This window comes from Oncorhynchus mykiss, chromosome 30 (assembly GCF_057628025.1).
Source record: "Oncorhynchus mykiss isolate SJ-2025 chromosome 30, ASM5762802v1, whole genome shotgun sequence".
NCBI lineage: Eukaryota > Metazoa > Chordata > Actinopteri > Salmoniformes > Salmonidae > Oncorhynchus > Oncorhynchus mykiss.
In genome coordinates, this window is record NC_143051.1 from 27,212,800 (window position 1) to 27,227,876 (window position 15,077).

At 43.9% G+C, this 15,077-nt stretch overlaps 1 protein-coding gene across 1 annotated transcript in view; it reads left to right on the top strand.

The window, feature by feature from the left end:
• The window catches only part of LOC110489415 (protein FAM135B), a 58,356-nt gene extending 45,529 nt beyond the window's left edge, over nt 1–12,827 (top strand). The window contains exons 13-20 of the mRNA XM_036971567.2: nt 849–3,108; nt 3,311–3,477; nt 3,717–3,808; nt 3,997–4,094; nt 6,790–6,941; nt 7,185–7,295; nt 7,812–7,925; nt 8,163–12,827. Of these exons, the coding sequence (XP_036827462.2) occupies nt 849–3,108; nt 3,311–3,477; nt 3,717–3,808; nt 3,997–4,094; nt 6,790–6,941; nt 7,185–7,295; nt 7,812–7,925; nt 8,163–8,368 (3,200 nt within the window). The 3' untranslated portion in view covers nt 8,369–12,827. The remainder of the gene's footprint in view (nt 1–848; nt 3,109–3,310; nt 3,478–3,716; nt 3,809–3,996; nt 4,095–6,789; nt 6,942–7,184; nt 7,296–7,811; nt 7,926–8,162) is intronic.
• Nucleotides 12,828–15,077: the final 2,250 nt, after the last annotated feature.

Below are 15,077 nucleotides of genomic sequence, written 5' to 3' on the forward strand. Positions count from 1 at the left end.
AAATATCTGTCTGTTTAAACTAGAGAGATATGTTGTTTTTTTTGCATGGGCTGCGTTTCAATCCACTGCATCTGCCGATGTCGCCCTTCTGCATCTGCGCTGAAAGGTGGCAGAGAGAGAGTGGTGTTTGTCATACCATAAGACATCTAGAAAAATCTGTCTTCTTACGAAAACTTCTGTAGCTTCTGAACGGTTTGGCTTACAAACTGTTATGATCACGATGCTCTAGGATGCCCACAAGCCTCACAAGCCTCATCTGAAGGCCCCCGGTACCATTTAAAACAATGTATGGAAGTATATATGGAGAAAGTTTAGTATCTAAAATAAGGGGATTAATACATGTGAAATATCTTTCTTATATCTCTCAGATAGATTCAGAACCAATTCAGAACAAACTTCATTTAGTTGTTTGGGACTATCTGTTGTTTCATGGAGTGAATCTGTTATTACATTGGCTAAGAGCAGTAATGCCAAATTCAATGTTTCATCCAATATGTTTTTATATTTTTTTGAATACCTCAAGGGGTCTTAAAATTCAAATCAAATAGCTAAATGATCCTTGGTATGACCTTAAAACAATTCCATATTTTAGCTTAGAGGATTAAAGGCAATTTCCTGACGTTAGCGGCGATCTTGATCGCTGCTAGTTCAACAAGAATTCACCTTTAAGCAGTACATAGGTAGTTTATCGGTTTTAGTTTGAATCCTGACCTGTCTGCTTTTATTTTTGCTAACAATACTGTTTTATCTGGTTCAGATCCATACGTATTTAAGTAGTGTAGACCAGTATAATTTAAACATCTAGTATTAGCGTAAGACCTAACATTTTTCTCCATCTTTATGTATAGATTGGGGATCATATGCACCAACACATCTGCCCACCAGTGAGCAGGCCATCCCCAAACCTCCTGTCACTGATACAAACATTAGTCCTCCTGCCCTGGACCAGCTCGCCAGCTCACCAGCAATACCAACCCAGGAGCCTAAAGACAGTGAGGCTACGTACAGGTCTCTCATAGGAGAGCAGAGCACCAGCGTTATTACTGACAAGATAGGTTCTCCATCTATTGAGACTCCAGAAACAGACCGGGGAGAGCCAGTCCAGCCAGGGGATCCAGAGGAGCAGACTGAGACAGAGGAGATCTCAGAGGAGAGCCCTGGTTTAGGCCTGAGGTTCCTTACAGTCAGACCCACTGATGTGGATCCGTTCAGAGGAGAGGCAGTGCTCTCCTCCAAACACTGTACAGACCCACAACATACTTTTAACAGTGAAGACACAACTTGGAAAGACTTGGAGAACCACCAAGACATCATCACACAGAGATACCAGAACATTATCAGTACAGGAATTGACTTGGATGTAGAAGAGAAGGACGTTGCTATAGACGCCGACAGCAAGGATGTTCCTCTGAGCAGTCTAACCACTAACTCCCAGGCTCCACTCAAAGATCATCCCCTCACGCCCCCTCTACCTACAGACCTGAGGAGAGAACTGGCCAACCGAGGGGTGGGGGTTGGTGGCTCCAAGATCCTAAACCGCTCCCCCTCCGTCATCTCCGACTCTGGCATCGAGAGCGAGCCCAGCTCGATGGCCTGGCCCCTGGATGTTTATCGGATGGGAGGAGGGCGCCCTCTGGAGGAGAGCCTGGTACTGCAGCGCCTGGCGAGGAGAAACCCGGCCCACCGCAGTTCCCTAGAGGGCCTGCAGACAGAGAGCGGAAACAGCAGGGGCAGCCTGCCCAATGGAGGGGGTGGCAGCTCTGGCATCCAGGCCTCCCTCACCTCCATCTCCTCCCTACCCTACGAGGACGACGAGGAACAGAGGAACCAGCTCAGTAAACTGACCAAGTCTGTCTCAGCTCCTCAGATCTCCAGCCCTGAGGACACAGAAGAGGGCCAGGGAGGAGCGGAGGAGGAGGTAGACACGGAGAGCGAGGGGACCAGCGGGTACCAGGACCAGGAGGAGGGATACACCACCATCTCCACTGCTGCCACTAATGTAACGACTGGGGATGTGATCAGACACCTGGAGTCCTTATCCGGGGTTAACCACTCCTCTCTGGAGGACATCCAGGAAGGAGAGCTGCCTGAGGTTGGTCTGTTTGACTGGGGAGCAGCTCCGTCACCACCCCAGCAGGTGACCAGAGCTCATCAGGAGAGTGGTTGTGATCTTAAAGAAACTCTTAGATCTAATGAATCTGCTCTGCCAGAGACCCTGTCATACACTCAGGACATGAAGGCAGTCTTAAGTGGTATTAGTCGAGTTCCTGAAGTCTTGCTGTTCCAACAGTATGTTGAAGGTCATGATGACGTGAAGGATCCAGCTATAGTCCGTCAGATGGAGGATAAGAACCATCACAGAGGAGATAGCAGTGGTGTGTTAAACTCAGTTGACCCAGGTCTCTGTGAAGTAGAGATCGCCCCCTGTAGCTGTGAGACCAAACCCAAACCCTGTGAACATGACAGCAGTGTGCTGGTGGATGATGTGAAGGTTAATCCTGTCAGGGATGACTGTCAGAGTCTCCATCAGATTGGGTTGAATGACCTTGTTGACCAGGAACGGCTGAATCATCACCAGACTCCGTCCCAGAGCCTCCATCGGGTCGGGTTGCGTGACCTAGTGGTGGTCTCACAGAGGAAGAGCCTCCATGACCCCAGGCCTATCCCCTCTATCCCCAACCACACAGAGAGACCCATCCACCTCCTAGGCCTTATTGCCAATGATACGGCCAGGCCTGATGACCTCATAGGGCTCTCGGCCAATGAGAGAGAGGAGCTGGATCTCAACGGTCAGACCAAGCTGGCTAAGATCCCCAGTAGCTCGGGGTCAGGGGCGGGCTCGGGGTCAAGCTCAGGGTCAAACTCAGGGTCAGGCCTATCCTTTATGAACAGGAAGATGGTGGAGGTGGTGAATATGTCTGTGTCCTGCGCTCCAACCTGTCTTCCCTTCTCCTCCGTTGTCCGGGACTCACCGTCCATTAGCGGCATCTCTACTCGACAAGCCGCATCCCCCATTACCCATCAGCCCCTGGGCTCCTTCGGCATCATCTCTTCGTCCTCGTCCAATGCCCTGGGGCCAGATGACGAAACAAACGAGAGGATGCTGCAGTGAGTTGTTTAATCTTTCTAGTTTTAGAATGAGAAGAAATGCTGCAGTGAGTTGTGGGGAACCAGTTATAGATGTGTGAGAAGTCAGACGTTTTCATTGCTCTTTTTCCTCTTTGATGATGAGTTCTTCTGAGCGTGTGCATATGCATATAACATTGTGATTTCCCATAATGATGCCACCTCTGCCTGCATTGTGTTCCAGTTTCTACAGGTCCAAAGAGGATCTGGTGAAGGAGCTGGTATTCCAGGCAACCCTGTACAGTGACCTCCCTCACCTGGCCTCCGACCTGCCCTACTTCCCCCCTGAGGAGGAGGATGAGGAGTTTGAGGATGGCATACACCTGGTCGTCTGTGTCCACGGCCTTGATGGTGAGACCAATCAATCTACCAATCAATCAAACCACCAGATCAGCCAGATCCGGATCCACCAGGTTGTATATGTCCATTGCCTAGATGATAAAACATCACACAATGTTGTCCAATGCTAGAACAATAAAGCTTTACTCAAAAGAACTGAATAGTTCAGAATATGGTTTGGGTCCGCCCTCTATACTTACATACTGATCAGGGCCAGGAGTTTAAAGCTGTATTGTTGTATTGTCTCCTAGGCAACAGTGCAGACCTTCGCCTGGTGAAGACCTTCATAGAGCTGGGATTACCAGGGTCCAGACTGGACTTCCTCATGTCTGAGAGGAACCAGGTAAAATACTGAGTATTCTGTCCGCACATTAATACAATAAACATTGATTTTAGAGAATCCTGTGAATATGCTTTAATTTTAGGCTACGTCTGCCAGATCACCCTTGTAAATAAGTTATTTTGATCTCGGTAGGATTTCCTGGTTAAATAAATGTGAAAATGTGTTGTTTTCCTCTTCCTTGGCTGCAGACTGACACGTTTGCAGATTTTGACACCATGACGGACAGGCTACTAGACGAGATTATCCAGCACATTCAGCTGTACAACCTCACCATTGGACGGATAAGGTCAGTATCCTAACCACTACACAACATTAAGGTCAGTTCTAACCACCACACAACATTATGGTCAGTTCTAACCATCACACAACATTAAGGTCAGTTCTAACCACCACACAACATTATGGTCAGTTCTAACCATTACACAACATTATGGTCAGTTCTAACCATCACACAACATTAAGGTCAGTTCTAACCACCACACAACATTATGGTCAGTTCTAACCATCACACAACATTAAGGTCAGTTCTAACCACCACACAACATTATGGTCAGTTCTAACCACCACACAACATTATGGTCAGTTCTAACCATCACACAACATTAAGGTCAGTTCTAACCACCACACAACATTATGGTCAGTTCTAACCATCACACAACATTAATGTCAGTTCTAACCACCACACAACATTATGGTCAGTTCTAACCACCACACAACATTATGGTCAGTTCTAACCATCACACAACATTAAGGTCAGTTCTAACCACCACACAACATTATGGTCAGTTCTAACCACCACACAACATTATGGTCAGTTCTAACCATCACACAACATTATGGTCAGTTCTAACCATCACACAACATTAAGGTCAGTTCTAACCACCACACAACATTAAGGTCAGTTCTAACCATCACACAACATTATGGTCAGTTCTAACCATCACACAACATTATGGTCAGTTCTAACCACCACACAACATTATGGTCAGTTCTAACCATCACACAACATTAAGGTCAGTTCTAACCACCACACAACATAAAGACACAGTACAGTAATAGGAGGGAAATGGAGAAACAAAATTGATGTAGTATTCTATATACCCACTAGATGGAGGCATATGAATACGTGATGATATTCCCTGGCAGGTCCTCAATTGCGTTCCCCTTGCATCCTCTCTCCTAATCTCCTTCTTAAAACCCATTGGAGGAGAAAGGAGGCCAGAAAAAAGGTCCTTCCCCTCTGACCTTCTCCAATGGGGTTTGAGAAGAAGACAAGGAGATAGTACGCAAGCAGTACTTTGAGATCTTCCCCACGGCCTTTTATCAATTCGATTTGCTCACCTCCTCCGTCCTCTCGCCTCCGTCCTCTCTCCTCCGTCCTCTCGCCTCCGTCCTCTCGCCTCCGTCCTCTCGCCTCCGTCCTCTCGCCTCCTTTCGAAAAGGTCAAAGTTAATGAAGGAGAGTCAGCAAGGAGAGTCAGCGTGGGTGGAAATGTGCTTGCTTGAAATGAGACGGTCCTTCTCCACTCACAAGTCATTGGGCAAATGACGTTCACAGGGGTGGATCCCAAAATAAATATGTAAAGTGATCAAAACAAATGAAGTTATTTTTGCACTGCATTTTATAAAAATAATAAGTAGTGTATTGTTTTTAAACGTGTGCATGTAATTCTCCTCTGACAAAGCAAAATCTGATTTAAAGGCGGTGTGGCAGATTTCCACGTATCGGTTTTCAGGTCATGGAGGAGAGAAGACGGAGGATGGACTTTTGCCCAAAAGAGAACCCCCCCCTGTCTCAGATCAATTCCAAACCCTATCAAACTGATAGCCAGTTAAAGCAGAGGAGGCTGGTGGGAGGAGCTATAGTAGGACGGGCTCGTTGTAATGTCTGGAATGGAATAAATGGAATGGCGTCAAACATGTGGTTTCCATATGTTTGATGTATTTTATACCGTTCCATTTATTCCAATCCAGCCATTACAATGAGTCCGTCCTCCTATTGCTCCTCCCACCAGCCCCCTCTGAGTTAGAGGTTTTAATAACCCAGTAATGAAGGATATTCCCATGCACTGTCAATCACTTAGCATTGTCTTTGATATGAAGAACTGAAACGTTTAAATTATTTTATTTAACCTTTATTTAAATAGGCAAGTCAGTTTAGAACAAATTCTTATTTACAATGACGGCCTACCGGGGAACAGTGGGTTAACTGCCTTGTTCAGGGGCAGAACAACAGATTTTTACCTTGTCAGCTCGGGGATTCGATCCAGCAAACTTTTGGTTACTGGCCCAATGCTCTAACCACTAGGCTACCTGCCTCCCCGGCATATTTTTCTCCGCAGCATAACACTTCTAATGGGTCCAAGTATAGTAATTCATCATGTACAATAATTGCCCTAAATATGCCAATGTTCCTATCTGAGTTTCTGGGTATGCTATTTAAGTATGTATTCTTTTCAACATTGTTTATACTCTGAAAAACTGTGACTAAAGACATGGAGTGCCACAGAAGCAGCTGTCTCTCTCCACATCGCCTCTATACTTAGTGTTAGAGAAAACCGATGAAGAAGTTGTCAGGAGCTGGTGTTGAGGGAAGCTGCCCAGTACTTTGATGATGGTGATACTACTGTAATTAGCAGATGGGAAATGAACATCTAAGGAAATCTAGTGTCTCATTGACTACTGGGACAAAGCAGCTCATTACTCTAGCTTCCACTATCGTAGCCATTAAGACGGCACGACGGCGCCTTGCTTTGGAGGACGATTATTTGAACATTAATCATTTATTTGGAGTTGGATGAGCTACCCTCATCCTGAACACTTTATACTAATAGAGTAAATACCAGGGGGCAAAGAATTGGAGGCACTTATTTCTGTGCATAGCTTCTATTCTGGAGGTCTTGTCATTTGGTACTCTTTACTCTAACAAGATCTGGGTAGCAGCAGAGGGATTTTTCTGAGTGATCTCTTTTCAACCCTCAGTTTCATCGGTCACTCTCTGGGGAACGTGATCATCCGGTCGGTTCTGACAAGGCCTCGGTTCCGCTGCTACCTGATCAAACTGCACACCTTCCTGTCTCTGTCCGGACCACACCTGGGAACTCTGTACAACAACAGCACGCTGGTCAGCACAGGTGAGGTGGGGAGGGGTCAGTATACCTACCTACTTGGACCTTTGAAATCCTTGCAAAACCTAGGCCATTGACTCAGCATGGAGAATAGAAACAGCTCATTGCTGATATATACTATCTTACTGCAAGAAGTGTTTCTGATTTTCGTCTTACCATTCTGTGTAGTAATTGCATTCAGCTCTGCTCTGTCCTCCTCCCAGTGTCTTCAAAGGGGGAGTGTATGTCTAATTCAGAGGACTGTTACAGGTCTGTGGCTGATGCAGAAGCTGAAGAAATCCGGATCGTTGCTGCAGCTTACCTGCAGAGATCATACCGATCCTCGGAAAACATTCCTCTATCTCCTCAGCCAGAAACCAGGTAGATACTGATATAATGGATGAGGAGCTATACTGTAAGAGCACAATGAGTTAAAATATTCATAAATACATTTGGTCATCTTGTCTTTTTTTGTTTTGTTTTCTCTTTTCCTCTCCATATCATGTGGCTAACTCAGACTCCACTAGCTAGCTCTGTTCTGGGAAGCCCCCCTCCACTGTGTGAGATGAACAAAGCAAAGACACCAAGTAGATGAAACACTTTTTTTCTTCGAGCTGTGTCGGGCTGACAAAATGATGCAAACCCTGTCATTTGAAACCCAGCAGTGCACTCCTTTAAAAGCACAGTGACAAGAGACACGAGAAAAAACACCGCTTTATCAGTTGAGGGCTGTCAAACGATGATGATGGCAACAAGTCATACATAAATATAACCTACAAACACTTTTGCTCTCTCTCTCTCTCTCTCTCTCTCTCGCTCTCTCTGTGTGTCTCTCTCTCTCTCTGTCTCTCTGTGTGTCTCTCTCTCTCGCCGCCCTCTGTTTGTCTGGTTTCTCAGGGCTCCAGTTCTTCAAGAATGTGGTGTTGGTGGCATCACCTCAGGACAGATATGTTCCCTTCCACTCTGCCAGGATAGAGATGTGCAGGACTGCACTCAAAGACAGGACCACAGGTTAGCACCACTCACTGCAGCTCCTATTTTCTTATTGTTCTCCACCAAATGTATCTAAGAAGCATTTCATCACATAATGTACCTATCTCTTTGTTGACGTGCCAATGTGATTACATAAATACAGAAAGCTTTTAACGTTCCGTCAGAGACTGAACCCTAACATGTGTCTGTCTGTGTTTCCACACTGTAGGTCTCCATGTAAACTAACTGACATGCGCTTCTGTCTCCATATCCAAGGTCCAGTGTACACGGAGATGATCAACAACCTACTCCAGCCGTTGGTGGGGTCTAAAGACTGTCGTCTGATTCGCCAGAATGTGTTCCACGCCCTGCCCAACACCGCCAACACTCTGATTGGCCGAGCCGCTCACATCGCCGTGCTCGACTCTGAACTCTTCTTGGAGAAGTTCTTCCTGGTAGCAGGGCTCAACTACTTTAAATAGAACTTCAAACTACTTAAAACAGTATTTCAAACTACATTAAAGGGATACTTCAGGATTTTGGCAATGAAATCCTTTATCTACATCCCCAGAGTCAGATTAACTTGTGGATACCATTTGATTGTCTCTGTGTGCAGTTTGAAGGAAGTTGCTAACTAGCTTTAGCGCAATTGCTAACTAGCATTAGCACAATGACTGGATGTCTATGGTAACTGCTAGCATGCTATATACCATAGACTTCCTGTCATTGCGCTAACGCTAGTCAGCATTTGCTCACAAAACGACCTCTAACTTCCTTCATACTGGATGCAGATACATGGTTAAAAAATGTATGAGTTCATCTGACTGGGAAAGTAGAAAAAGGGCTTCATTGCCAAACCCGAAGTATCCTTTTAAATAGAGGCTCACCTACTTCAAGTACAGGCTCAAATACTTAAAGTAGATCCACTACTTCAAATAGAGCTGTAGCTACAAATAAACTGTGTGTATGTGTGTATGTATGTATGTATGTATGGCTTAGAGAGGCCCTAGGTCTTAATGAAGATCTCCTTGTTGTGGTTGACTGGCGAGGAGGATTTGGTGAGAGAAAGGGGGTTGCACCATGACTATATTGTGTGTGTGTATGTGTGTGTGTGTGTGTGTGTGTGTGTGTGTGTGTACACAGTACCAGTCAAACGTTTGGGCACACCTACTCTTACCAAGGTTTAAAAAAAAAAAAAACTATTTTCTACATTGTAGAAAGAATAGTGAAGACATCAAAACTATGAAATAAGACATATGGAATCATGTAGTAACCAAAAAAGTGTTAAACAAATCTAAATACACTGCTCAAAAAAAATAAAGGGAACACTAAAATAACACATCCTAGATCTGAATGAATGAAATATTCTTATTAAATAATTTTTTCTTTACATAGTTGAATGTGCTGACAACAAAATCACACAAAAATTATCAATGGAAATCAAATTTATCAACCCATGGAGGTCTGGATTTGGAGTCACACTCAAAATTAAAGTGGAAAACCACACTACAGGCTGATCCAACTTTGATGTAATGTCCTTAAAACAAGTGAAAATGAGGCTCAGTGGGGTGTGTGCCCTCCACGTGCCTGTATGACCTCCCTACAACGCCTGGGCATGCTCCTGATGAGGTGGCGGATGGTCTCCTGAGGGATCTCCTCCCAGACCTGGACTAAAGCATCCGCCAACTCCTGGTCAGTCTGTGGTGCAACGTGGCGTTGGTGGATGGAGCGAGACATGATGTCCCAGATGTGCTCAATTGGATTCAGGTCTGGGGAATGGGCGGGCCAGTCCATAGCATCAATGCCTTCCTCTTGCAGGAACTGCTGACACACTCCAGCCACATGAGGTCTAGCATTGTCTTGCATTAGGAGGAACCCAGGGCCAACCGCACCAGCATATGGTCTCACAAGGGGTCTGAGGATCTCATCTCGGTACCTAATGGCAGTCAGCTACCTCTGGCGAGCACATGGAGGGCTGTGCGGCCCCCCAAAGAAATGCCACCCCACACCATGACTGACCCACCACCAAACCGGTCATGCTGGAGGATGTTGCAGGCAGCAGAACGTTCTCCACGGCGTCTCCAGACTCTGTCACGTCTATCACATGTGCTCAGTGTGAACCTGCTTTAATCTGTGAAGGGAACAGGGCGCCAGTGGCGAATTTTCCAATCTTGGTGTTCTCTGGCAAATGCCAAACGTCCTGCACGGTGTTGGGCTGTAAGCACAACCCCCACCTGTGGACGTCGGGCCGTCATACCACCTCATGGAGTCTGTTTCTGACCGTTTGAGCAGACACATGCACATTTGTGGCCTGCTGGAGGTCATTTTGCAGGGCTCTGGCAGTGCTCCTCCTGCTCCTCCTTGCACAAAGGCGGAGGTAGCGGTCCTGCTGCTGGGTTGTTGCCCTCCTACGGCCTCCTCCACGTCTCCTGATGTACTGCCCTGTCTCCTGGTAGCGCCTCCATGCTCTGGACACTACGCTGACAGACACAGCAAGCCTTCTTGCCACAGCTCGCATTGATGTCCCATCCTGGATGAGCTGCACTACCTGAGCCACTTGTGTGGGTTGTAGACTCCGTCTCATGCTACCACTAGAGTGAAAGCACCGCCAGCATTCAAAAGTGAGCAAAACACCAGCCAGGAAGCATAGGAACTGAGAAGTGGTCTGTGGTCACCACCTGCAGAACCACTCCTTTATTGTGGGTGTCTTGCTAATTGCTTATAATTCCCACCTGTTGTCTATACCATTTGCACAACAGCATGTGAAATTTATTGTCAATCAGTGTTGCTTCCTAAGTGGACAGTTTGATTTCACAGAAGTGTGATTGACTTGGAGTTACATTGTGTTGTTTAAGTGTTCCCTTTATTTTTTTGAGCAGTGTATATTTTATATTTGAGATTCTTCACAGTAGCCACCCTTTGACTTGATGACAGCTTTGCACACTTTTGGCATTCTCTCAGCCAGCTTCATGAGGTAGTCACCTGGACTGTATTTCAATTAACAGGTGTGCCTCGTTTGAGCCAATCAGTTGTGTTGTGACAAGGTATGGGTGGTAAACAGAAGATGGCCCTATTTGGGAAAGACCAAGTCCATAGTATGGCAAGAACAGATCAAATAAGCCAAGAGAAATGACAGTCCATCATTCATTTAAGACATGAAGGTCAGTCAATCTGGAAAATTTCAAGAACTTTGAAAGTGTCTTCAAGTGCAGTAGAAAAAAACCATAAATCGCTATGATGAAACTGGCTCTCATGAGGACCGCCGCAGGAAAGGAAGATCCAAAGTTACCTCCGCATTAGAGTTACCAGCCTCAGAAATTGCAGCCAAAATAAATGCTTCACAGAGTTCAAGTAACGGACACATCTCAACATCAACTGTTCAGAGGAGATTGTGTGAATCAGGCCTTCATGGTCTAATTGCTGCAAATGTACCACTACTAAAGGACATCAATAATAAGAAGAGACTTGCTTGAGCCAAGAAACCCGAGCAATGAACATTAGACCGGTGGGAATCTGTCCCTTAATCTGATGAGTCCAAATTTGATATTTTTAGTTCCGACCACCATGTCTTTGTGAGACGCAGAGTAGATGAACGGATGATCTCTGCATGTGTGGTTCCCACCATAAAGCATGGAGGAGGAGGTGTGATGGTGTGGGGGTGCTTTTCCAGGTGACACTGTCAGTGATTTATTTAGAATTCTAGGTACACTTAAACGGCATGGCTACCACAGCATTCTGCAGCGATACGCCATCCCATTTGGTTTGCGCTTAGTGGGACAATCATTTGTTTTTCAACAGGACAATGACCCAAAACACACCTCCAGGCTGTGTAAGGCCTATTTGACCAAGAAGGAGAGTAATGGAGTGCTGCATCAGATGACCTGGCCTCCACAATCAGCCGACCTCAACCCAATTGAGATGGTTTGGGATGAGTTGGACTGCAGAGGCAAGGAAAAGCAGCCAACAAATGCTCAGTGAATGTCAGAACTCATTCAAGACTGTTGGAAAATAATTCCAGGTGAAGCTGGTTGAGAGAATGCCAATAGTGTGGAAAGCTGTCATCAAGGCAAAGGGTGGCTACTTTGAAGAATCTAAAATATATTTTCATTTGTTTAATACTTTTTTGGTCACTACATGATTCCATATGTGTTATTTCATAGTTTTGATGTCTTCACTATTATTCTACAATTTAGAAAATAGTAAAAATAATGAAAACACTTGAATGAGTAGGTGTGTCCGAACTTTTGACTGGTACTGTAAATATATAACATATGTTTACCCCTGTTGTCAAGGAGGTGGTCATAAGCTCTATACAATCCATCCATATGAACAGTTGTATTGAGTATGTCAAGTGAAATGACTGACGTAGTGCATCGTGTGGCTCATGTTGATGTTGTGTAGGCCTTATGAACTCCCCTTCATCCCAAAGTATAGTCAACGTAATGTTCATCCCAAAGCACTACCAAATGATATTTATACTCAAGAGCATTTCTTTTTTGGTCATGAATCCTGACCTGAAATGACTAGTCTGAATGAATCACTGGATAAAGGATCTACTTGAAGGTTTGCATGTATGAAATTGATAAAAAAAAACTAATAAGATAGTTGCTTGGAATTGAACTACTTGATTGTACATTTTATAATAGACATGTTTCAAACTCTACAGATAACTATTGTATAAAGTACAATTGTTTCTTTTTACGAATGGAATTTAGATATCATTTTAAATAATGTATTTTTTATTATGTCATATCTATACGTTCGTCAGACTATGAACATTGTATTGTGGATTTTATATCATACAATTTAAACATATAACATGAAGGCCAAATCAAGAGGTTAACCCTCTCGGCAGTATACACTGTAATATATACAATGCAAGGAGAAGGTGTTCCATATATTTATTGTCTAAGTTGATATATATTACATATCTAAAAAGTGTGTGTTTGTGGAAAGAATTTGTGTGTCAATCAAACTGCTAAGTTGAGTTGAATGCTTATCAACCATGTAATGCCTTTGTGTTCTTTAAAATAAGGTATATCCCAACCTCCATAAGGTATAATTTACCTTCTACCTACTGTATTGATCCTATTGAGATATAAGCATTACTACACTGAGATATGATAATTGCTATACTGAGATATGAGTATTACAATACTAAGATACAGTTGAAGTCGGAAGTTTACATACATCTTATCCAAATACATTTAAACTCAGTTTTTCACTATTCCTGACATTTAATCCTAGTAGAAATTCCCTGTCAGTTAGGATCACCATTTTATTTTAAGAATGTGAAATGTCAGAATAATAGTAGAATGATTTATTTCCGATTTTATTTCTTTCATCACATTCCCAGTGGGTCAGAAGTTTACATACACTCAATTAGTATGGGTCAAACATTTCAGGTAGCCTTCCACAAGCTTCCCACAATAAGTTGGGTTAATTTTGGCCCATTCCTCCTGACAGAGCTGGTGTAACTGAGTCAGGTTTGTTGGCCTCCTTGCTCGCACACGCCTTTTCAGTTCTGCCCACAAATTTTCAATGGGATTGAGGTCAGGGCTTTGTGATGGCCACTCCAATACCTTGATTTTGTTGTCCTTAAGCCATTTTGCCACAACTTTGGAAGTATGCTTGGGGTCATTGTCCATTTGGAAGACCCATTTGCGACCAAGCTTTAACTTCCTGTCTGATGTCTTGAGATGTTGCTTCAATACCTGTATATCCCCATAATTTTCCTCCCTCATGAAGCCATCTATTTTGTGAAGTGCACCAGACCCTCCTGCAGCAAAGCACAAAATGATGCTGCCATCCCCGTGCTTCACGGTTGGGATGGTGTTCTTCGGCTTGCAAGCCTCCCCCCTTTTCCCCCAAACATAACAATGGTCATTATGGCCAAACAGTTCTATTTTTGTTTCATCAGACCAGAGGACATTTCTCCAAAAAGTACGATCTTTGTCCCCATGTGCAGTTGCAAACCGTAGTCTTGCTTTTTTTATGGCCGTTTTGGAGCAGTGGCTTCTTCCGTGCTGAGCGGCCTTTCAGGTTATGTTGATATAGGACTCGTTTTACTGTGGATATAGATACGTTTGTACCTTGTTTCCTCCAGCTTCTCCACAAGGTCCTTTGCTGTTGTTCTGGGATTGATTTGCATTTTTCGCACCAAAGTACATTCATCTCTAGGAGACCGTCTCCTTCCTGAGCGGTATGATGGCTGCACGGTCCCATGCTGTTTATACTTGTGTATTATTGTTTGTACAGATAAACGTGGTACCTTCAGGCATTTAGAAATTGCTCCCAAGGATGAAGCAGACTTGTGGGGGTCTACAATTTTTTTTCTTAGGTCTTGGCTGATTTCTTTTGATTTTCTCGTGATGTCAAGTAAAGAGGCACTGAGTTTGAATGTAGGCCTTGAAATACATCCACTAGTACACCTCCAATTGACTCAAATGATGTCAATTAGCCTATCAGAAGCTTCTAAAGCCTTCACATCATTTTCTGGAATTTTCCAAGCTGTTTAAAAGCACAGTCAACTTAGTGTATGTAAACTTCTGACTCACTGGAATTATGATACAGTGAATTATAAGTGAAATAATCTGTCTGTAAACAATTGTTGGAAAAAAATACTTGTGTCATGCACAAAGTAGATGTCGTAACCGACTTACAAAAACTATGGTTTGTTTATAATGAATGTGTGGAGGGGTTGAAAAATGAGTTTTAATGACTCCAACCTTAGTGTATGTAAATGTCCGACTTCAACTGTATGAGTATTAGTATACTGAGATATGAGTCTTACTAACTACACTGAGATATGAGTCTTACTATCTACACTGAGATATGAGTCTTACTAACTACACTGAGATATGAGTCTTACTAACTACACTGAAATATGAGTGTTACTATACTGAGATATGAGTGTTACTATACTGAGATATCAGTCTTACTATCTACACTGAAATATGTGTCTTACTATCTACACTGAGATATGAGTCTTACTATCTACACTGAGATATGAGTCTTACTATCTACACTGAGATATGAGTCTTACTAACTACACTGAGATATGAGTGTTACTATGCTGAGATGTGAGTTACTATCTACACTGAGATACAGTGCCTTGCGAAAGTATTCGGCCCCCTTGAACTTTGCGACCTTTTGCCACATTTCAGGCTTCAAACATAAAGATATAAAACT